The sequence below is a fragment of the Besnoitia besnoiti genome, assembly GCF_002563875.1.
Source record: "Besnoitia besnoiti strain Bb-Ger1 chromosome Unknown contig00015, whole genome shotgun sequence".
Taxonomy (NCBI): domain Eukaryota; phylum Apicomplexa; class Conoidasida; order Eucoccidiorida; family Sarcocystidae; genus Besnoitia; species Besnoitia besnoiti.
In genome coordinates, this window is record NW_021703917.1 from 505235 (window position 1) to 526577 (window position 21343).

The window sequence follows — 21343 nt, forward strand, 5'->3', positions numbered from 1 at the left end:
GAATGGCGGAAGGAGCATTCATATGTTATGCAGTGTCTTAGAAGAGATACTCTAGATTTAGCATTCATCTACAGCTACGGTAACTGTTGTGTTTAAATAGCGGTTAACCTTTCCTTTTCCTTACGTACTCAGGGCATGGAATACCAATCAGATAACAACTGAAGCTAGACTCCATGTTACACTTACTAAAATGGGATTCCTAGGTTTATATAAACTACCTTTTTCTGGGGAGTATATACTACGAGTTGGACTACTGGTTTAGATCTTGAAGGTCTTTGTTTACAGGATCCAAGTTCTCTTGTGCTTTTCCAGCCGGTTTGGACGTCCACTGTTCAGGATTTGGTTCCGGGCACCGGCTGTTCAAGACTATGGCGTTTACCGCTGGCACCAATAGTTGTAGACGCATACCGGTAAAGCACCAACACGAAATATTCAATTCGTGCGTTGTGGTTCTTTGCAAATAGCCCAGTTATGGGGAGTCCGCGTTCCGTCCGTGCTCCAGAGAGGAAGCATACTGCAAATGCATTGCCCAGTTACCGCACCCAATGCCCCTTTGTTGTTTAAGTGGCCAAGTACAGTTTGGATAATGCAGTCTTGGAGCCGCTTGCTGCCCCCTGTGCGACAGAGGATCTCCCTTCGCTGGGAGTGCCGCAGACCAGCGCGGTCACGCAGCTGCAGTCCACCGGACTGCAACGGAAAAGCTGAGCTATAACCGCTCTACACTATATCCCCATCCCCGTCGTCCTTGATGTGTAAAAAACGCTCGAAGTACAGATATGAGTGTGGCAGCCGAATTATAGTAAGTTTGCCGCGCGCGCACAGCAGCTAGCCAATCCTTCAATCGATGCAAATAAATCCCCCGCGACTGCGGTCGCTGCGTGTCCTACAGTCGGGGGCATGCATGACTTTTGCCAGTTCTACTACTTTAACTATTGCCTCACATCGTATTGAATCCACCACGTGGTTGGACGTGGTCATCCAGATTTCTGAGAAGAATGTTAATCAGTCGAACGCTCGGCCACTGCGTTACTCAGTACAAAGTTCCTGTTATACAGCAAGTGACGGGCGTGTCGGGCATGCTTCGACGGTTATGACTGCTTCCCGTCCAGCTGGGATTATTGGGAGCAGACCTCTGGGTCACTTGCTCGTCTTCTCGTCTTTTTATTGCCTGACTGTATGCAGCTAGCACTGCACAGTGTCCCCCACTTTTTGGGCCAGGCGAAACTCGTGGGTGCAGCACAACAAGCTAATGCCGAGGGCAGTAGCCGTGTGGTCCTTCTCCAGACAGACAGCTTTACCCATCGTGAACAAGAGAGCGATATGCGATACCTGCACCTTTGAAGAGCAAGTGTTGCTATGACTGCATCTGTGCTCACTATTTCGTTTTGACATATTCCTCGGCTTCTATCCCCTCCATCAGATGATCAGAGGCCAGTTTCCCCCTGTGAGGTTTCTTGGAAACCGTGCTCGGCGCAGGAGACCCGAAACGTGAGAGATAAAGGCAGTGATCTTTTTTTCGTGGACCAATGAACCCACACGAGGCCTACCGAAGTCCGCCTCCACGGCAACTGGGGTTTTCAAGCTGTTCACCCCCTATTGGATTCAGCAATCGCATCCAGGTGTTACCCAATCTCTCTGCAGTAGAAGAAGCACTAAAGGGCCTCAGTCTTCGCCTTGACAGAGTAACCGAACAGACTGAAAAACAACTTTTGTCGAAGCCCCATTTTCCGGACGCCCTCCGCCTGGAGCTGTTGGACCGAGTTGCCCAAGATAACGAGACGAGTGTGAACTCTTCGTTGCCGGAACAGCTTAACAATGGCCTAGATATTATCGAACACTCGACAGTCGATGATTCCCTTGAAAGATATGTCCGCATCAGGCTGGCCGACAGCTGCGTATTACGGCTTCTGGACTATTTTGGAAGACACGCAGGTAAAAGAAGTATTTTGCGGGGCGTATTATTTGCGTTTCGCTCTTTGCAGCAACAGGAAAGAACAAAACATAATTTCACACTCATTGCTCTCATGCCAGGTGCGTTTTGGGCCACAACCAGCATGCATCACCACTAGCCCCCGTACACACAGTCAAAGCATCTCACGCACATCGTCACCTATCGGGGTCTCTAGTATGCTTCAGTCCTCATATTAGTTCGAGAACTTCTGTGTCTGCAGGAACTAATGCATTTCAGCGCTGAAGCACGTGGCGAGAGGCGCTGAGAATCGTCGCTGTACCCACACCACACTCTTAAATGCTACGCCTGTCCATAAAAAAAAGAAGGCTCCTCATACGCAAGGTTCGCTGGTGTGTTCCGCCCTCTGTGCGATCACGCTTTGTAGACCTTTACGAGACCTGGGACTGGGAGATTGATGCGGACTTGGTCCCTCCTGAACTGACTGTCCAGACGGGAGCAAGGCATTTCTGCGAGATGTTACCCGACGTCGTCAGCTTGCATACTGAGCTGCTAAAAATAAACACAGCCAACATGAAAGTGTTGCGGCGTCTTCAGGAGAAACTGGCGGAAGAGGTCGAAGAAGCCGGTGCTCTCGCGCTGGTGAGTTCACACAGGTGCCGAAGCTCCGCAAGTCCAAGAGAGATGCGGTGGAAAAACCGTTCGCATTCTCTATGTTTGCAACCACCTATACATTCGCTTGGACTAGGAAGACATCAGCGGCCGCGCGCAGTGCGTTTGCAATGAACTGATTGCAAATACAGACTACAGACTATATTATGCTGCTCAGTGGCTTATTACTGTGGTACTGTTGTGGTTGGCCGTCTCCAGGAGCTCGGCAAGAGGTACACAGAGTCGATGTTAGCTGTGACAGAAGCCATTGATCTTCAAAAGGGTATCCCTGACTTCGATCTAACGGTGCTGGCGGACCGGTGCCTGGGCGATCGCACGAAGTACCTCGTTTATGATGCGAAGAAGAAGCGACTGACGCTCGACGCTCGCGCCTATATGAAAAGTATCATTCCTGTTGATAAGGAAAGTGAGACAGCTGCACGCGAGCTTGATCGGCGGATTGCGTCCCTCTGTTGGGATGGGGTGGCGGAAGTCGACAAGGGCACACAACACTCAAGGGCTGGGAAACGACGTGCTCCACCTTCCGAGGTGGCGAAAAAGCCGGTAGCGCCGGCACGTCCCTTCATGAAAAAGGGGACAAAAAACTCTCGAGATGAAATCAAAGCCAAAAGGAGTGAGTCCGAAGAAAGAAGCGACGAAGGCGTTGACATCGGGGTGCCAGATCGTCAGCGCCTTGCACAACCGAGGAGAGTTGCCAAGATAGAATAACGCACAGCTGATACGACGTGTTCGTCCCAGGACTCAACTCTTCAGTGTACGCAAATGACTACGCCTGAACTGGAGCTGGTACAACGGAGGACTCCACTCCGCAGAGGGCCATTCCCCCTGGACAGTTTGGTCGCGCTTGCAGAGTCCAGAAGAACACGGCGAGCAATACATAGTCCCGTAGCGCGGCCAAGAGTGCAACCGTCCTCATCAAGCAAGCCCGGAGCTCCGGCGCGACAGGAGGCGCGAGTCAGACCTCCTGTCGTCCAGCAACCCGTCTTCAAGAGAGCAGCAGAGATGGATCTCGCCGTTTCCACTACTACATATAAGAAATGAATGCGCTCGCGATTCAGGCACGATTCACGACGAGCCAGTCCCGCTCGCTATGGCGGTAGCCGGGGAAGAACTGACAGAGAAGTTGGGGAAGGAACACAGGTTCGCCGCCAGAAACTTCATGGGTGATGTGCAGCTGTTGATAAAACCGACGCATTCGGGGCATGACGGAACCTTTGCTTTCTCTAGCTTCGGTAGACACATATGGCACAGTTGTTCTCATGGAGTGTATCATAATGGACATGCTGCGCCGATGGGCGGTATGGCACTCGAAGCAAACTATGAAGGATCCGGGCCAGATGCCACATCCTGCGAGGGGCCAATGAGTCGAAGATCGTTGGCAGAAATTCGTACAGGAAAGCAGACGACACATCCACGCCGCTAGCCGCAGTCTGAAGTTTTTGGATGAGGAGAGTGGCAGTGACGGGCAGCATAGCCTCGCAGCGTAGTTGGAAGCTCGGTGTGTAGACTTCACTGAGAGCTCTTTGTTGCGTGTAGAGTGAGTGGCTTTCGGTGGTTTCGAAACAACATATAAATCTAGTCTTTGCGCTCAGTAGCGCACCGATTCATGCGTGCGACTTGGGCTCAGGAGTGCGTCAGGTCCGCGGATTCGTTCCTACCTGTAATGCATGATAGTTCTCTGTGTGGGGCCTCCGTAACTATGCAACTAAACACACGTGGGGGAACAGAAGGTATACGCTACACGCTGCGCTCGCAGCGCTCCGCATGACGTAAAGCCCTCAACAAATTCTGCTTCTCCGCTTGTACCGCACACTTGGAGGATTTGCATTGCTTTCTCGTGCCAGCGGTCTACACTGTAAGCATCACTCAAGCGGCAGTTCTCGCGCAGGTCAGCCGGTGCTGAAGGAACACCGCCATGAGGAGATCTGCCCCTCGCGGATGATACTTTCCGGAGTTTATTTGAGAAAAGATCGTAATGGAGTCCCGCAATTGACGCGCAGCTTCTGGACGTCTCCATTGTTTGTGGACTGTAAGCGTGCGAGTAGCTGCGGCAGGACCATGAGGCGAAGCCGGAGGACAACACGCCTCTTCTTCTGAGCGGCATGAGACGAGAAGCAAGTAAACGAACCTGCATCTCCGTATCCAATTCACCAAGGCAAGTGTGCCCCAACCCGTGAAATGAAGCGAAAACTCTTGTCATCCGTGGTTTATAACGGTGCCCACGGTGCCAAAACAGACGCGACTGTCCCAGGTACCAGCCTTTTGAGCACACGGCGGCGCACGGGCGGCACTGTACCCTTACGTGTGGAAATGGGCTGCCTCTTTGTCTTCTCCGAACAGTAGAAGAAAGCCGAAGGCACGTGGGAAAAGAATCTTGGCAGCAGTCTGAGCTGGTGTGTCTCCCGTCAGAGACTACACTGCAACGGTCGAGGAAACGGCACACGCTTCGATATTCGCACCCTAATGACACGTGCTAACTATATGCGGATTCGTCCCTGTAGGTGACGTCAAACCGGATCTACTGCAAACCACCTTTAGGCCTGATTTATTTCAGATAAACAAAAGCAGCTCTGAAGTTCGGGAGACGCTACACTCACGACCGTCGCTTGCCTGCGGCGACTACGAATGGGAGAGAACAGCGAGTTTGCGTTGCATGCAACCCGAGTGAGTGTACACAACTTCTATGATCGCCCCTTCTCTGGCGTCCATGTTCAAGGTCACTTCTTCGAGATTGTTGTTGCGGCTGAATTCTCGCAACTGCGCTTCTTTCGCTCGTTCGTCTGTCTTTCGTTTTTTCTTTTCGCTGCCTCGATGGATGGGCACTTTTGGCGGCCTCCGCCAACAGCCGCTGGCCATCGTCGAGTTTCTCCGCGGAGTTTCACTTTTAAAGTCTGAGCCCTTTCCGTTCGTTTCCCCTGTTTTTTTATCCCCACCCATTGTATCTGTCCTTGCCTCGCCGTCTCTCGTCCCTCCTGGAGTTACATGCAGAAGCTGCAGCCCCAGTTTTCGGAGCGTCCTTTTTCTCGTGTGATTGGGGATTCCGGTGTCTGTTTTGCTCTCGTAACGCAGAACAGCAGCTTGTCTGAGAGTTCTTCGGCAGTTTTTTTCTGCGGGCTTTCGTGCGCCCGATATGGTAGCGCGAGCTCTGAGTCCGCCTCTTCGTCCCTCGATGGATAGAAGCTCGCCGCTGAGCTGGGAGACCTTGCCTCTCAGGCTCTGTTTTTTCGCGGTGTTCCCACGTTCGAGTCAGCGGTATCTTCCCGCTTCTTCTCCTCTTCGTCAGGTACTCTGAACGGCGTTTTCATCTCGCTCTGCGCGAGGCTGGAGTTCCCTTTTTCGGCTGCATGGGCGAATTCTCGACAGGAATGAAGGAGGAGAGCCTTGGGCTGAAGGCCGTTTGTGCAGAGGCCTTCCTACCATCATTTCGTCTTTCCAAAAACGAGTCCGGGTGCTTCAGTTTTTGTGTGCGCGGTTGCCGGATGACAGGGCAGACACTACACTGCACTGCTTTTCTTCTTCGTTTTTCGGCGCCGTCCTGCCTCTCGCCTTCGCCTGCGTGTTTCCTCTCCACCCTCACGCCCCGTTTCGTTCTTTGCACTCCCTACTCTAGATAACAGCACTTTTCCCTGCCTTCTGGGTCGGCATCCTTTCGCCTGCCGGCACTGTTTCGCCTCGCCCTTTTTCGTTCTTCCTACGATGCTGCCTTCAACCGCGCAGGGTCGACAGCCGCTGGTGGGGCCCGAAGGCTCGGGCGGGGCTTCGTCGGATCCCTCATGGGTGGGCGCTGACTCTTCTGCGCCTTCGTTTGCTTCTTCGTTCGCTCCTTCGTCCGGGTCCCCAGGCTCGACGTCTGCTCTCCCCCCGTCTTCTAGTTTGTTGCAAGGAAATCCAGGCCCGCGCGCCGCGACGCTGCCTCAGCATCCTCCACTCGACATGCCTCCGCAGGCCGGCGGCGCCCGGGCTGCGGGCCTTCCTTCTCCAGCGCCAAACACTGTGCGGCCTCCTGGGCAGTGCGCAGTTGGAGGAGGCTATGGGCTCGCGGGTCTCGCCCGCGGCGACGCTGCGCCCCTTCCTTCTTCTGGCTCGCCCGCCGATCAGTTCCCTCTCACGTCTCCTCCTCGACCCTCTGTCCGGTCTCCGCTGCAGCAAACTGGCGGATCCGCGACCCCTTTTGGCGCCGCAGCGAGGCCCGCGCCTGGGGCTTCGCACCTCCCCACGCCGAGCGCACCGAGCGCTCAAAATCTGAGCCCTTCTTCGTCTTCGTCTCTGGTTGCAGCTTCGCCTCAGCCCTCGGGGGCTCCGCCTGCTGACCGGCGGCCGTCGCCCCCGCCTCCGTCTCTGGTGCCCGCGCCTTCTCCCTCGGCCTCCGGTGGGTCGGGGAGTGCCTTGTTCGGGCGTGCAAGCCCGCCCGCAGTGTCTGCTGCTGGGCCGCCGCCTCCTCTGGCTTCGCTTTCTGCTCTCCGCGGCGCCGGCAGCTTCAATCCGTCACTTTTCGCGTCGCCTTCAGGCGCCCTCCCCTCCGCGACGCGCGGCGCGCTCGCGTCCTCCCCGGGGCAACCTGCCGCCGCAGACGCGCCGTCGTCGACTGCCGGCGGCCTTCCGCAGGAGGGGGGGGGACGGCCACCCGTCTCTCTGCTGAATGTGTTCGGACCGGGCTCCGCCGTGTCTGCGTCGCTCGCGGCTGCGTCGCTCTCGGGGTTCTCCGGCGCGCCGCTGGCGGGCCTTCCAGCTCCTCAACTGGCCTCCCTCGCCAACGCTCTGCATCCCGGCGGGGGCGGCGCCGCTCGCGCCTCAACCGCCGCACTCGCACGACCCCTCGCCCCGCACGCAGCGGCGGCAGGGGAGGGCCTCGCGGCGTCGGCGTTTCTGTCGGTGGCCGCGGGGTCGGCTGCCGCCAGCGTCGACCCCACAACCGGCGGCGGCGCTCCTGCGGGCAAGGCCTCCAAGCCCGCGCCTCCCGCGCTCAGCGCACCTTCGGTCTCTGCGGCGCGCCCTTCAGGCTCGACTGCCAGCGCCAGGGTCGGAGGCTTGGCTCAGCGAGGAAGCGCGGGCGGCGCGGAGGGGAAGCGCTTGCCGTCGGTTTCCGCCGCGTCGCCGAGTTCGCGCGCGGCTACGGGCGCCAGCCCTCTCCACGGAGGAGCGGGGTTCGCGAAGAAGAGCGACGGAAGGCCGAGACTGAGTCCTGAGGCGGCGCCGGTCTCCGGCGACGCAAGTGTGGCTGATGCCTCGCACCGGTCGCTGGCGCATCTCGCGCAGCTTCCCTTCGCGGGTCTGAAGGACGAGACGCCTTTGTCTTCGGCGGACACGCTTCTCGCACAGGAACTCGCGAGCCTCCGCGCCTCCTCTCCCCTGCAGCAGTTGAACGACTCCGCGCTGGCTGCTGCTCAGGGGCCGGGCTCCGGGTCGGTGCCGGCGGTGGAGGGCCGCTTCTACAGCTCGTTCTGCCGGTTGTTGTACGAGCTCTCGCTTCGGCAAGTGTCTCTCGTCGACAAGCGCGTGCGCATTCTCTTGCTGATCTTTCACTGGCTGAAACAACACCCCGAGGAACACCACGACCCCGGCACCCTCTTCAGGGATCGGCAGTTCGAGCGACTCGTGCTGCAGGCCCGCGCGTACGTCCACCTGCTGTCGCAGAAGCCCTTGGAAGAAACGCAGCTGCAGCAACTCCGACTCCTGCCCAGCCTCGGATTCTCCGTCGACTGTGCCTTCCGCGACGCCGTCCGCGCCTACCGGGCGTCGCTCGGGGCATCTGGGCCGCAGAGCCGCGCGAGCAGCGCGGCGACCGCCGGGGGGGGGGCGCGGGAGGCGCCGCAGCCGGAGTGCAAAAGGGGGCAGGAGCGGGGGCGGCTGCGGGGCCCAAGGCAGCTCGCGCGCAGGCACTGCAGAAGAGGAGGGAGCGGTCGATTTTTGTGGAGTTGAAGCAGACGGCAGACGCTGTTGAGCGCGACGAGACGGCCAGGCGTCTCCGGCGGCGAGTCGAGAGCCTCGACAAGCGCCTCGCGCAAGTCAAGACCATCGCAGCCTCCGAGGGGCGGCGGCAAGCGCGCGCCGACGGAGGCGGAGCCATCGAGGAGGCGCAGCCGAGCGCAGAGGAGGGTGGCGGCGTCGAGGGCGAGTTGAAGGAGGAGGTCCGCGCGGAGACAGGAGAGACTGGAGATCAGGCATGTGAAGAAAACCGCGGCGAGGCGGGAGAAGGAGACGCACCAGAGAAGAAGGAAGACGGGGAGGGCGGCCCGCGGGGGGACTCTCGATCCGCAGAGCTGTTCGCTGTTCAGGTGAAAAAGGAGGAGAAGCCGGCACAGTCTGCGTTGCACCAGGCGGAGAATCAAGAGGACGTTAAAATGGAGGCCAGCGCCGATGAGCACGTTGATGTAAGTGCGGAGAAGAATCACGCCGTTGTACCGGGCGGCGCCGCGCGAGTCGCGAGCCACACCGTGTTTTCCAGCGAGGGAGAAGACGGTGCTGACGAGGTCTACACCGTCTACACCGTCGAGGATGAGGGTGCCGTCTCGCTGGACGACCCGACGGCGTGCGACTCCTTCGTTGAAGAGTCGCTAGGCCCGACGGCCGCGGCATGCATCGAAGGCTTGCGCGAGGAACCCGGGGCTTCCGGCGCGGAGTCGCGGTCGCTGACGTGGGCGTTGGCGACGTCGCTCGCAGACTCACTCCGACGCGCGTGTCTGCACACGCGCCTTGTCCCGCTCCTTCCGCTGCAGACGTCGTTGCGGCAGGAAGTGTGTCTGCAGCGACTGCTGGAGGAGGCGCCGGAGGCGCTGCCTCCGCTGCTCCATGTGAGTGTGCGTACCGCGCGGAAGCACCGACTCCTGCGCGAGCAGCGCGAGAACGCAGAGGCCTATCTGGAGACGAAGGGGCGGCAGACGCAGCGCCGCCAGGTCTTCCTCTCGGCTCTGCTTGAAGTTCACCGGCGGAACTTCATCAACACGCACCGCGAGAGTCTGAAGCAGATTCGGCGCGTGGCGGCTGCAGTGAAGCGGAGGCGCGCGTGCTTCCTGGGCGAGAACGAAGACGAGGGTACGGCCGACAGCGCGACAACCGTCAGCCCCGAGCGACTCGGCGACGACGGGCGCGGCCGCCACTGCGGTCACCACCTCCATCCGACGAAGTGCGGGTGCCCCGCCGCTGCCGCCGACCTCGCAGCGGTAAAGCGAAGAGAGCGGCTGGACGCGCTCAAGGTGAGAAGGCGAGGCAAGCGCGAGTCGCTTGCGTGAGAGGAAGCGCGTGCGGTCTTACCGTATACGCATGCATGCACGAGGGAGGAAGGGGAGGAGAGGGGAGAACGGTACTAAGCAGGGAAGAGAACGAGGTTTGGGGCGAGTGGCGCTTCCACAGCTGCGGGTGTTTTCGACTTTTCGACCTTGGCTCGGCTCGTCTGTGACGGCCCTCGCGCATCAGGCTGTCATGTTTCGCTGCGTTGGTTCTTTTTCCCTCAGAAACACGATGAAGCCGCCTACCTGGCGCTCCTTCAGGAGACGAAGAACGAGCGATTGCTGCAGCTCGTCCGCCAGACGGAGGAGTACATGCGCAAGATGGGCGATCTCATCATTGAGCAGCGCGAACGCGAAGGCGAAATCGAATTGGTAAGAAGCGCGGCAGACGCACAGCGCGGCCTTGCCCCGGCGCCTTGCTGCCTCCTCAGCCCTTCCTGGCGACTTCTTACCTGTATCTCTGTATCACAGCTCTTATCTGGCCTTCGTGCAAGTTCCCCTGCGGCGTCTTTTCTCCTTGCCTCATCTCTGTTCTTGCTGCGTCCGCGGGTTCCCGTCGTTCCGATCTTTCGCGTCCCTCTGCGGGGGCTGTCTTCTGTGTGTCCCTGCGGCGCTGCTGCGCTTTCTGTCAGCCCTGTTCGGCCTCTCCTGCGTGGAGCGGCGTGTCTGCGCAGGTGTCTCCCTACCTGCTTTTGCCGCAGGATCCGCTGGACTTGCCCTCTGCCGAGGAGCCCGGCTCGGCGTCGGCCTCCGCGGCTGAGGGGGCGAAGGGCGAGGAGGCGGAGACCAAGGAGACGGGGGGTCCGGAAGGAAAGGCCGAAGGCGAGGGCGGCGAGAAGGATGGGGGCGACGCGACGGAGGAGGAGAAGAAGAACAAGGAGTCGCTCTCCTCGTTCCTGCTCTCCAAAGAGAGATATTACCGCCTCACACACGCGAAGCGCGTGCGCGTCACCGAACTCCCTCGCTGCCTTAAGGGCGGCTCGCTGCGCTCCTACCAGATGGAAGGCCTCAACTGGATGGCGTCGCTCTACAACAACGGGCTCAACGGCATTCTCGTATGTCGCAGTTGAATTTCCTGCAGATATCCCGCGACGCCGCTGCGGATTCCTCTGCTCTTGGGGATCTACAGATTTGCATTAGTTAGGCGCACTACACACTGCGTCTGTGTGAGGTTTGGTCGCGAGATCGACGTCTCATTTGCGCGTTCACGAATGAATCAAAGGAACAATCTTGTCTCCTAAATGCTTGCAAACGCCCCTGCATGTGGTGAGGCGGAGGAACCGCGCCCCTCCTGATTCGTGCGCGCGTTTTCTCTACTCGTTGCCACTCTCGAGACCTGCATACATGCCGCTTGGGGTACGTAAATCTCTAGACTCTTATATGTACGTATGTAACATACGTATGTTCATATCTATATATGTACATATGTGTGTGTGTATAAGTGTATTTTTGCCATTAAAACGTGACGTGGGGTGCCTGTTTGATTCAGGCGGACTCCATGGGTCTGGGGAAGACGGTGCAGACGGTGTCTTTCCTGGCGTACCTACACGAGGTGAAGCGCGTGCGGAATCCGTTTTTGATTGTCGCGCCGCTGTCGACGATTCACGGGAACTGGCGATCGGAGCTGAAAAAATGGTGGCCGTCCATCAACTTGGTCGTCTACGAGGGCACCAAGGAGTACCGCAAGCAGCTCCGCAGCCGCATCGTCGGCGGGCTCCACAGCCGCGGGCCGGGTTCCGGCTCCGGCGCCGCGACCGCGCTGGGCCCCGACGGGGTCGCGGCCGCGGCCGCGGGGGCTGAGGGCGACCGTGCGCGCGCGCCTGACGGCGGCAAGGACGGCGCCAACAAACTCGGCGCCAAGGGCTTCGTGGAGCCCTACTTCCACGCGCTTCTCACAACGGATGCAGTCATTTTGAGAGACAAGAGTTTCCTAAGAAAAATCAAATGGGAGTACTTGGTCGTCGACGAGGCGCACAGGTAAGCCTGAAAGCCACCCCTGCAGGCACGCGGGCGTCCGAGACTGGGGCGGGGCTCTCCTCTATACCGAAGGAGGCGTGGTCGCCTATTCGCTGCATGCCGAACAACTATATATTCATTCATATTTAGATGTAGATATGCGCAGACGAATAAGGCGTGACGTGTCTTGATTTGTTGTGACATGGAAGCGCCCAATGCGACAGACGAGCAGGATGGAGGGACCATGAGATCTGATCACATCAGCGTTTTGTTCCTTCTTCAATTTAAGGCTGAAAAATCCAAACAGCAAGCTCGTACAGACGCTCAACACCGGCTTCCACATCAGACGGCGCCTTGCTCTTACGGGTACGCAGTCCGCCTTTCCCCTCTATTCAGTTACCTAAATAATTATTCATGCATGTCGCTTCTGATGTAGCGGGGATGTCGGTACTCTCTCATATAAATATGCAAATACATATATATCTATATATATTCGTATTTATGGGGAAGATGGCGCTACGACGACGCTCATGTTCATGTCCCTACCGTACTTGCGGCAGGCACTTGTTTGGCCTGTGCCGCTCCAGGTGTCCCATATACGTGTAGTATATATGTGCATATATATGCAGATTTATACGTATAATCACGTGTACATATTTATATATGGTATAAGCATACCGTGTAGTGCCTGTGATGGTCGCCGCCCTCCGAATTTATACGCGTCTGTCTAAGTGCATGTCTTTCGCTGTTCAGGGACGCCACTACAGAACGACATCGTGGAGGTGTGGGCTCTTTTGAATTTTCTGATGCCTGCAATTTTCAACGCGAAACTGAATTTCGAGCAGTGGCTTAACGTGCCGCTGGCGGCGCCCCCAACTCTGTTTGGAGGAAGCCACGCACAGCAAGATGAACACCTGCTCAACGTCACGGAAGAAGAAAAGCTTCTCATCGTCGATCGCCTCCACAAGGTGAGAGAAAACAGCGCCGCCGGCGACAGAGGATCTTAGAACTTCCTTCGCTGCTCGCGCGTGAAGGAGCGTTTATCGCGTATTGGTAGATACATTTACCTGCATCCACACATGTGCATGCTGACTTACCATATATACGTATATATATATATATATATATATATATATATATATATATATATATATATATATGCATTTCGGGGGATATGTGCAGGCTGCTGCTCCCGTGTTGACGCGTGAATCTGCCAGCTGAACCAGAAAAATAATCTCGTTTGCGGAGGTTCCTTTTCGATCCTCTGTCGTGTGCAGGTTCTGAGGCCTTTCCTTCTGCGTCGTGAAAAGGCGGAAGTCGCGAACGAGCTGCCCTCGAAGCAGGAGGAAATCGTCTGGTGCCCTCTGTCCGGAGTACAGAGATACCTCTACAAAATGGTGAGTTGCGGCCCTCAGGATATGGCCTTTTCTCACCTCGTCTCTCAGCATCATCCCGACGCCGCGCGGCGAGCGTGACTGGCGGAGAGTCGATTTTCTTCCTACTTCGTTTTGCGCACGTCTGCCCTGGGCGACAGACACGGGAAAAAAAGAGCTGCTTAGAAGAAAGTCGGAGCGCAGAGACTGTTGGTCTCAGTGAGACGACTTTTTTTCGACGTGGGTGTGTTTGCGGTGTATGTACACCTCACGATTCGCAGATCGAGGGAAATCCTGTCGGCCAAAATCGCATGGTTCAACTGCGCAAAATCTGTAACCACCCGTATCTTTTCTGCTACTCCAACTACACACGTAAGTCTGGACGCGGCATCATCCGATCTCGCCTCTCGCGTCTGCCGCCTTCGCCTCCTTCGTAGCCCGCCAGAAGAACGATCTGCCGGTGTAGTTGTGGTAAAAAGCCCCAAACCCTAGACCCTCTATTCAGATAAATATGTCTGTGCATTGGCTTCGCGGTTGTATCCCTCGAGGCCTTTGTCGCTGCGTGTGTAGGGGACTTGTATGCGGTTCAGTGGCCTATTCTTCTTTGTCGAGCGAGGGGTTTTTGTCTGTCTTTTTTTTTCGGTCATTCGTCGTGCGCGCTCTGCTTCGCGTGCGGCGTCCTCCTTCTTAGCGGACGAAAGTATGGTGCGGTGCTGCGGCAAGTTTGCGATGCTTGACGTGCTGCTGCCTGCGCTGAAACTCGGCAATCACCGAGTGCTGATCTTCTCGCAAATGACCAAGCTGCTGGACATCCTCGAGGTAGGCGCTAGGCCTCAGTCGCCCACCCATATCATATCTTTAGTCTCTGTCTTTCTTTCCTTATGCCGCGTATCGAGTCTTGCCTCGCCTGTGTCTACATCTCTCTGTCTCTCTCTCTATCTATATATATGTACCGATATCTATAAATCTATATCTATATTTATCTCTCTTGATGCATAAGGCTGTGAACGGAAGCAGGCATCGCCCTGCGTATATGCATATGTATAAATTTTTTAGCCGTGTGTGGATGCGCGGGTCTTCTCGTACTCGATGTGAGACGAAGAGGCTACCAGACAGCGCTGCGGCGGGCGTCTTTTGTCGAGGCTCCTCCGTCCTTCTGCAGGGATCAAGTCAGGGCTCTGTTGGCGCCTCGCCTGCGTATTTTTTTTTCAGGTTTACTTGTCGATGCGGGGCCACAAGTACCTTCGCTTGGATGGCGGCACAAGCAGTGAAGAGCGCCAGAAGCGGCTTACGCTGTACAACCAAGAAGGCAGCGAGTTTTTCATCTTCATCCTCAGCACGAAAGCGGGCGGGCTGGGCGTGAACCTGCAGAGCGCCGACACAGTCATCATTTTTGACTCAGACTGGAATCCGCAGAACGACGAGCAAGCGCAGTCCAGGTATGAAAACTGAAACCAAAACCAAAAAAAGCTGCGCGAGACCACACAAACACTACGCTAGAATCCCAGGTTCACATGCAAGCAACGAAATTATATATGTATATATTTGTTTGTCTCCCTCCATTTGGTCGACAGAATAGGCCTGCCTCTATTCTTTGCCGTGGCTCGCTCTGGTCATAAAACCCGCTTTTATGTATACTTATATTTTTTTTGCTCGCGCTTTTTGAGCGAGGCTCTGCTTGTGCGTTTTTTTTTGTATCTCGAGTGTGGCTCTCCGCCAAAAAGGTAGCTTTTTTTGCTTGTCTGCGGCTTCAACAGCTTGCCCCTTAAACCCTTCGCCGGCGCACCCAGGCTTCGATTGCGTCCCTGCGTTTCGTCTGCTTATGGGTTTCGCGTGTCAACGCTCATGGGCGCATGCATGTGCATATCTCTGAGTAGGGGTGTGTCTGCGTTTGTGTGTGAATGAGGGAGACGGCGACGTGCTGTGTCGGCTTTCTTTTCAGGGCGCACCGTATCGGGCAGAAAAAGGAAGTCTTGACGCTGCGCTTCATCAGCGTGGAGTCGATTGAAGAGCAGATTCTCCAGCGCGCCGAGTGCAAACTGGATAAAGACAAACTTGTCATTCAGAGCGGCATGTACTACGGCCACGGTCAGGAGGAGGTCCACGACCCTTCCAGAGACCTCGAGAGAACCAACCAGTACGTCACGCGCCCCCGCATTCTGACGCATGCATACTTTCTTTATTATCTCTGCACAACGTTTAGAGGACTCGCTATGCATGCGTGCGTGCACGCGACTCTAAGCCGCGTATCAATCAATCAATCTATCTATCTCTCTATCTCTCTCTCTCTCTCTCTCTCTCTCTCTCTCTCTCTCTCTCTATCTATCTATCTATCTATCTATCTATCTATCTATCTATCTATATCTATCTATATCTATCTATATCTATCTATATCTATCTATATCTATCTATATCTATCTATATCTATCTATATCTATCTATATCTATCTATATCTATCTATATCTATCTATATCTATCTATATCTATCTATATCTATCTATATCTATCTATATCTATCTATATCTATCTATATCTATCTATATCTATCTATCTGTCTATATCTGTCTATATCTGTCTATATCTGTCTATATCTATCTCTATCTGTCTATATCTATCTCTATCTATCTATCTATCTATCTATCTATATCTATCTATATCTATCTATATCTATCTATATCTATCTATATCTATCTATATCTATCTATATCTATCTATATCTATCTATATCTATCTATATCTATCTATATCTATCTATATCTATCTATATCTATCTATATCTATCTACATCTATCTACATCTATCTATATCTATCTATATCTATCTATATCTATCTATATCTATCTATATCTATCTATCTCTATCTATCTCTATCTATCTCTATCTATCTCTATCTATCTCTATCTATCTCTATCTATCTCTATCTATCTCTATCTATCTCTATCTATCTCTATCTATATCTATATCTATCTATATCTATCTATATCTATCTATATCTATCTATATCTATCTATCGCTATCTATCTCTATCTGTCTCTATCTATCTCTATCTATCTCTATCTATCTAGGATAACCCTAAACCGTATATATATATATATATATATATATATATATATATATATATATATATATATATATATATATATATATATATATATATATATGATATATATATGCATACGTGTGCAATATATACAAATATATACCTATGCCATATATATATATATATATATATATACATATATATATATATATATATTGCAGCGTTGTGTGGGAGGCGGACCGTAGTTCTGGATTTGTGTACGTGTTTTGTTTATTTTTCAGAGTGCGCGAGATCCTTCGGAAGCAGAGGCAGTTGGATGTCAACTTGACGCGGGCGCTCGACCTGCAGCTGCTCAAGCGGCAGATCGCGAGGACGCCAGAAGACATGCTTGTCTTCGAGAAAGCAGATCGCTTCCGGAAGGTGAGCTCCCCTCCTTTCCCCTTTTTTTCTCTACGCGCCCTGCTGCCTGCATGCGCCCGTCTCCTCACGCGCCGCTTCCATCTGACGCGACCGGCGGAGAGGAAGATCCCGCCTTCTTTCTCGTGCCTAGGGTCCTCCACGCGGAGCCACAATTCTTTCCGCCCGAGCGCTCGAACCTCAAGTAAAAAAGCGGGAGGTGTCGGGGGGGGATGTTTCTGTGTGTGATGTGCACGTTTTTGCATGTGTCTCGGCGTACTCACCGTCGTCGTCCCCAGCCCGTCTCAAGCACGCGTCAAGCACCGTTCTGTGTCTTTTTTTTCAGCTGCTCCATGTACCTGGGCTGATCTCGAATGAGACGCTGCCGCCGTGCCTTTTTAGCTGGTCGCGGGCGGCGGAGCGAGCCCAGGAGGCGCTCGTCTCGGCGCATCAGAAGAAGCAGGCGGAGGACGCGTGGAAGAGCGTCTACGCGCGATCTGACTTTTGGACAATGCGCGAGGAGAAGGCCCAGGCCTCCGCCGAGAGCCCTGCAGATGCGACACTCGCGGCGATAGGCGCGGGAGACAGCGACAGCGCGGCAGAGAACGCCGCGAGCGACGCGCAGAAAAAAGACCCAGCGCTCGCCGCGACTGCGGCCGCGCCAGAAGCCCCGACAGACGCGGCGGAAGCGGCGGAATTAGAGGGGAGGGTGGAAAAGAAGCAAGAGGCGAGCGCGCCGTCCAGCGTGGAGGGGACGCCCGCGCCGTTAAAGGCAGAGGAGGGCGAGGAAGGCAAATCGATCGATGAGACGGCGGACTTACCGGGGAACACAACCGCGAACGAAGAAGCGACGGCAGCCTCTGCGCTCGCCGCGCGCGGGGTGGATCTGGCGCTCTGGCGGGAAAAGATCAACTCTTGCATTCGCGAGGCCCTCAATGCAGCGATCGCTTGCAGAGATTTTGACGTCTTCGTGGAGCTGCCATCGAAGGAGCTCTACAAAGACTACTTCGAGGTAGGCGCGAAACTCGGGAGCAACGACCGTCCTCGCGTTCGCTTATGCGACTTCAAACATATGTTCTCTAACATATATCTGTAGATATCTAGATCTTTGCCAATATCTATTTGTATATTTCTATCTTTTACTTTGGTCAGGAGCTGCGCTATAGAGGCGTTTGAATCACGCACGCAGAGGCCGCGGGGGGGGGGCCGTGCCGTGTATAATGTATAGACGCATCGACATGTCAGATGGATGTGTGGCTTCATCAGTGCACATTTGAGTGCGAACGAATCGGATAGACGCAGATATTTCGGCGGCTCTTCCTCTGCATCAGAGTGACGCGTGACCCCTGCGTGCTCAGGCCTCGTCTGCAAAATCTGTGTCTGTTTTTCCCTCGCGTTTTTCTGCCATTACACTCTTTCGTAGCTAAGATCTGTGGGCTTAGCTATGGGTTGATTTCTATGCTAGGTTCCCTAGGATGGGCGCATCATATGAGGACAGTAGGTTGTTTTTTTTTTATCCCCTGCAGCGGATCAAGAAACCCATCTGCCTCTTGGACATCCGCCTCTCCGCAGACAAACAGGAGTTCACTTGTCTGCCGTAAGCTTCTGAGAAACGCTATCTTCGCTCCCTCGCACCGCCAAAGAGAACTGACTGGAGAGACATACACGCTCAGACATATTCTTAAAAATATATACACATATATATATATATATATATTATATACGTCCATATATATTCTCGTGCGTATGAGCGATGAGGAGGCAGACGAGAGCTTTCCTTGCTGATGTATGCGTATGTTTGTGTGCATCGTGGTGCACGTTAGAGCTACCGCATGCGGGTCTCGTTGCGATTCGGTTACAACCGCCGTTTTTTTTAGCTTAGTCGCCTTTGATGGGTGGGATGGGGAGTGAAGCTGTCTGCAATCATGGGGATACAGTGTCTATTTCGCGGCGGCGTCGTTTTTCACGCTTTTCTTTTTGACTTCCGCGGCCGGAATCTTGTTTCCTTGTGCATAAAGTTTCTTGTCCCGGGTCGATGTCTTGACCTGTTGCTCTTCAGGAAATTGGAGAAGTACTTGACGCGCTTGGCTGAGAATGCGCGGAGCTACAACGGAGCTGAATCGCCGATTTTCCTGCGGGTACGTGTCGTGTTTTTCTCCTTTTCCTTCGAGGGTCGTCTGCGCACGCCAACAGAGCGACGCGTCTTCCTAGTCTGAACCAAGACGCTGCCACTCCCGCCCCCTCCCCCCCCTCCACCCTCTCTCTGCTCCCATGCGTGTTTTGTCGGTCCGAGACTTCAGCCTTTCGGGGTCTTTGTCTCCGCTCGCAGTGCTGCTGTATTTCTTTTTTCTTTTTCTCTCGTGCGCGGCGCCTGCTCATGGCCCCGCTGTGCACTGTTCGCCGTGGCCGGGCTCCTCGGCGTCTTCTTTTTCGCAGATGTCCGCTGGAGGCTTTGCTTTGCGTCGGTCGTCCTCGTCCGCCTTCACTCGTGTTGCCTCGCTTACCCGATGCGCCTTTGTCCGCAGGCGGTGGAATGCATGGGCTTCGTGATGCGCGAAAGCCGGCGCCGGTTGTGCGTGGCGTTCTATTCTCTGATTGACGCGGAGGAAGCCGGGAAAGTTCTGCGGCTGCTGGACTCGGTGTTCGCCGTGGACAGTTCCGCGGCTGCGGCGGACGGCGTGGACTCGGCGCTGCTCGCGGGCATGTCCGGCAAGCACGGAGAGGGCTACGAGGAGGAAGAAGACGAGGCTTCCTCCGTCGTATCGGGGTCCCGAGTGTCGCTCAACAGCGGCTCGTCCCGCATCCGCCTCTTCACCCGTGCGCCGCCCGGCGCCGCCCCGTGCGCGCGACCTCCATTCCCGCCCGCCGGCGGCGCGTTCCCTGCTGGGGCGGACGGAGTCGCGAATAGACTAGGGGCGGCTGCGGGCAATGCAGCCGCGTTTCCTTCGGTGTTTCCCTCCCGTCCCTTCCCGGCTGCGGCGTCGCCCTTCCCGCAGTCAGCGTCGCTCTCCTCCTCTGAGTTCTCGCCTGCGTTCCCAGGGAAGGCTGAGAAAGCGGGGCGATCACTGCAGCCGCATACGCCAGCCTACCTCGAGGTTGTCCCCACGAGCGTGAACGAGGCGCCGTTTCCATCCTCCTTCCCTTCGTCACAGCCCAGCGGTGGGGGGAGGCCGCTGCTGCAGGTCAATCCCGTGCGAATCAGCTTGTCGTCTGCGTCGCGCGGCGGGGGGCCTAAGGGTCTCCTGGACTCGCCCGGCGGTGCGGAAGGCTCGCTTGGGACCCACGGCGAGACCGGCGCCCCGGTCGCGCAGGCCGCGGCGACGCGAGGGTTTGCCTCGCGATTCCCCGCCTCCTCGCCGGCTGGCAGCGCAGAGGGCGGTGCTGCTGCAGGCGAGCAGGACGAGAGAAGAGCGAGAGGGAGCGCGGCGGCGAAGCGAGGCCGGAAGCGCGGGCGCCCGTCGAGGAAAGATCTTGAGAGCGCCGCGCTGCAGGCCGCCGCGAGGCACGCAGCCCCGCTTCCGAACGGCGAGGCAGGATTTGGTGTGGCTAACCCGTCCGCGTTTCCTTCCTACACCCCGGTGCCTGCCTTCCCGTCAGCCGCCCCAGTCCCCTTCCGCGCGTCGCCTGGCTTTCCGACCGTCGGGGGCGCTTCCCCGCCGACCGCGGTCGGTGGCGATGTCCCTGTGGGGCCCGCCGGCGGGCCGGAGGCGGACGACCACGAGGACAGCGAGCGGGGCAGGAAAGAGAAGAAGAAGAAAAAGAAAGACAAGAAGGAGAGGGGGGACGACGACGAGAGCGCAGGCGGAGGAGGCGAGACCAAGAGGCGAAAGAAAGACCGAGATCCTCGAAGCGAGCGGCTCGAGGAAGAACTCGACAGGCCGGGGTCTCTTCCGTCTCCAGGGGAGTTCCCTGGGCGCGTGTTCCCCCCGCGCGCGGCGCCGGGCGAACACCTTCCCTCCTCCTTTCCTGCGCCCGCGGACGCAGCGGCAACTGGAGCAAAGAAGTTTCGTATTCGCCTGCTCCCAGGGCCGCCTTCTTTCCCTTCGTCATCTGCGTCTCTGCCGTCTTCGTCTTTTCCTTCTCCGGGAACCAGCGGCTCGTTCCCCAGTGCAGCCGCTCCGCGCGCGTATCCGCCGCCGGCTAGCCCTCCGCCCGCCGCGAACGCTTTTCCTGCCTCCGCTCCTCAGCGACCCGCAGACGCAGGCGGCCACGGGATAAACTCAGCCGCGCCCGCGCCCAAGTTCCGCATTCGCATCGCCCCCCACCCACCGCAGCCACAGTGAAAACACACTACACGGAGGCCACGGATCATCCATATATATATATATATATATATATATATATATGTATATGCAAATATATATGTATGTGTATGTGTGAGTGTACGTGCTTGCATGCGCAGTGGGCGATACGTGTGCACATGCGCGTGCAGAGGTAGACGTATCGGTCGTGACTGCATATAGATCACACGTATCTGTGATCTACATGCATTCGTCACCCTAGAGAGAGGCAGAGAACGATCTACCGGTGAACTCGCGCCCTGCTTCCAGGAGGACAGCTGGGTGCAGATGGAAGCTTCTTCCAGCCTCACGTGCGCTTTCTTTCGAAAAGGTGCAACTGATCGAGAGTGTGCAGTTGGCTCCTCTGCGAGACTCTTTGGTGCGCGACGCGCGGGGGAGTCTGCTGTGAAGAGAGTTTCTTTGCAAACTTACTTTGTTTGTCGATTAAGACATTTTTTGAATTATTTTCGCTAGAGCTCCGTCGCAAGCT

The 21343-nt window shown here is 55.9% G+C and overlaps 2 protein-coding genes across 2 annotated transcripts; both read left to right on the forward strand.

Annotated features, from left to right (window-relative positions):
• Window positions 1–1526: 1526 nt before the first annotated feature.
• Window positions 1527–3289, forward strand: BESB_027800 (uncharacterized protein; the record flags this gene model as incomplete). Its single annotated transcript, XM_029361454.1, has 3 exons — window positions 1527–1932; window positions 2337–2551; window positions 2780–3289. The coding sequence occupies 3 exons, from the start codon at window positions 1527–1529 to the stop codon at window positions 3287–3289; spliced, it is 1131 nt and encodes a 376-aa protein (XP_029215354.1).
• A 2988-nt stretch (window positions 3290–6277) lies between these two features.
• BESB_027810 (putative SWI2/SNF2 Brahma-like) lies at window positions 6278–20856 on the forward strand (the record flags this gene model as incomplete). The annotated part of the gene is made up of 17 exons (XM_029361455.1): window positions 6278–8077; window positions 8155–9774; window positions 10033–10179; window positions 10509–10862; window positions 11297–11784; window positions 12053–12129; window positions 12517–12731; window positions 13041–13160; window positions 13418–13508; window positions 13828–13955; window positions 14349–14575; window positions 15079–15273; window positions 16459–16597; window positions 16920–17585; window positions 18100–18170; window positions 18633–18711; window positions 19099–20856. The coding sequence occupies 17 exons, from the start codon at window positions 6278–6280 to the stop codon at window positions 20854–20856; spliced, it is 8175 nt and encodes a 2724-aa protein (XP_029215355.1).
• Between the last annotated feature and the right edge of the window lie 487 nt (window positions 20857–21343).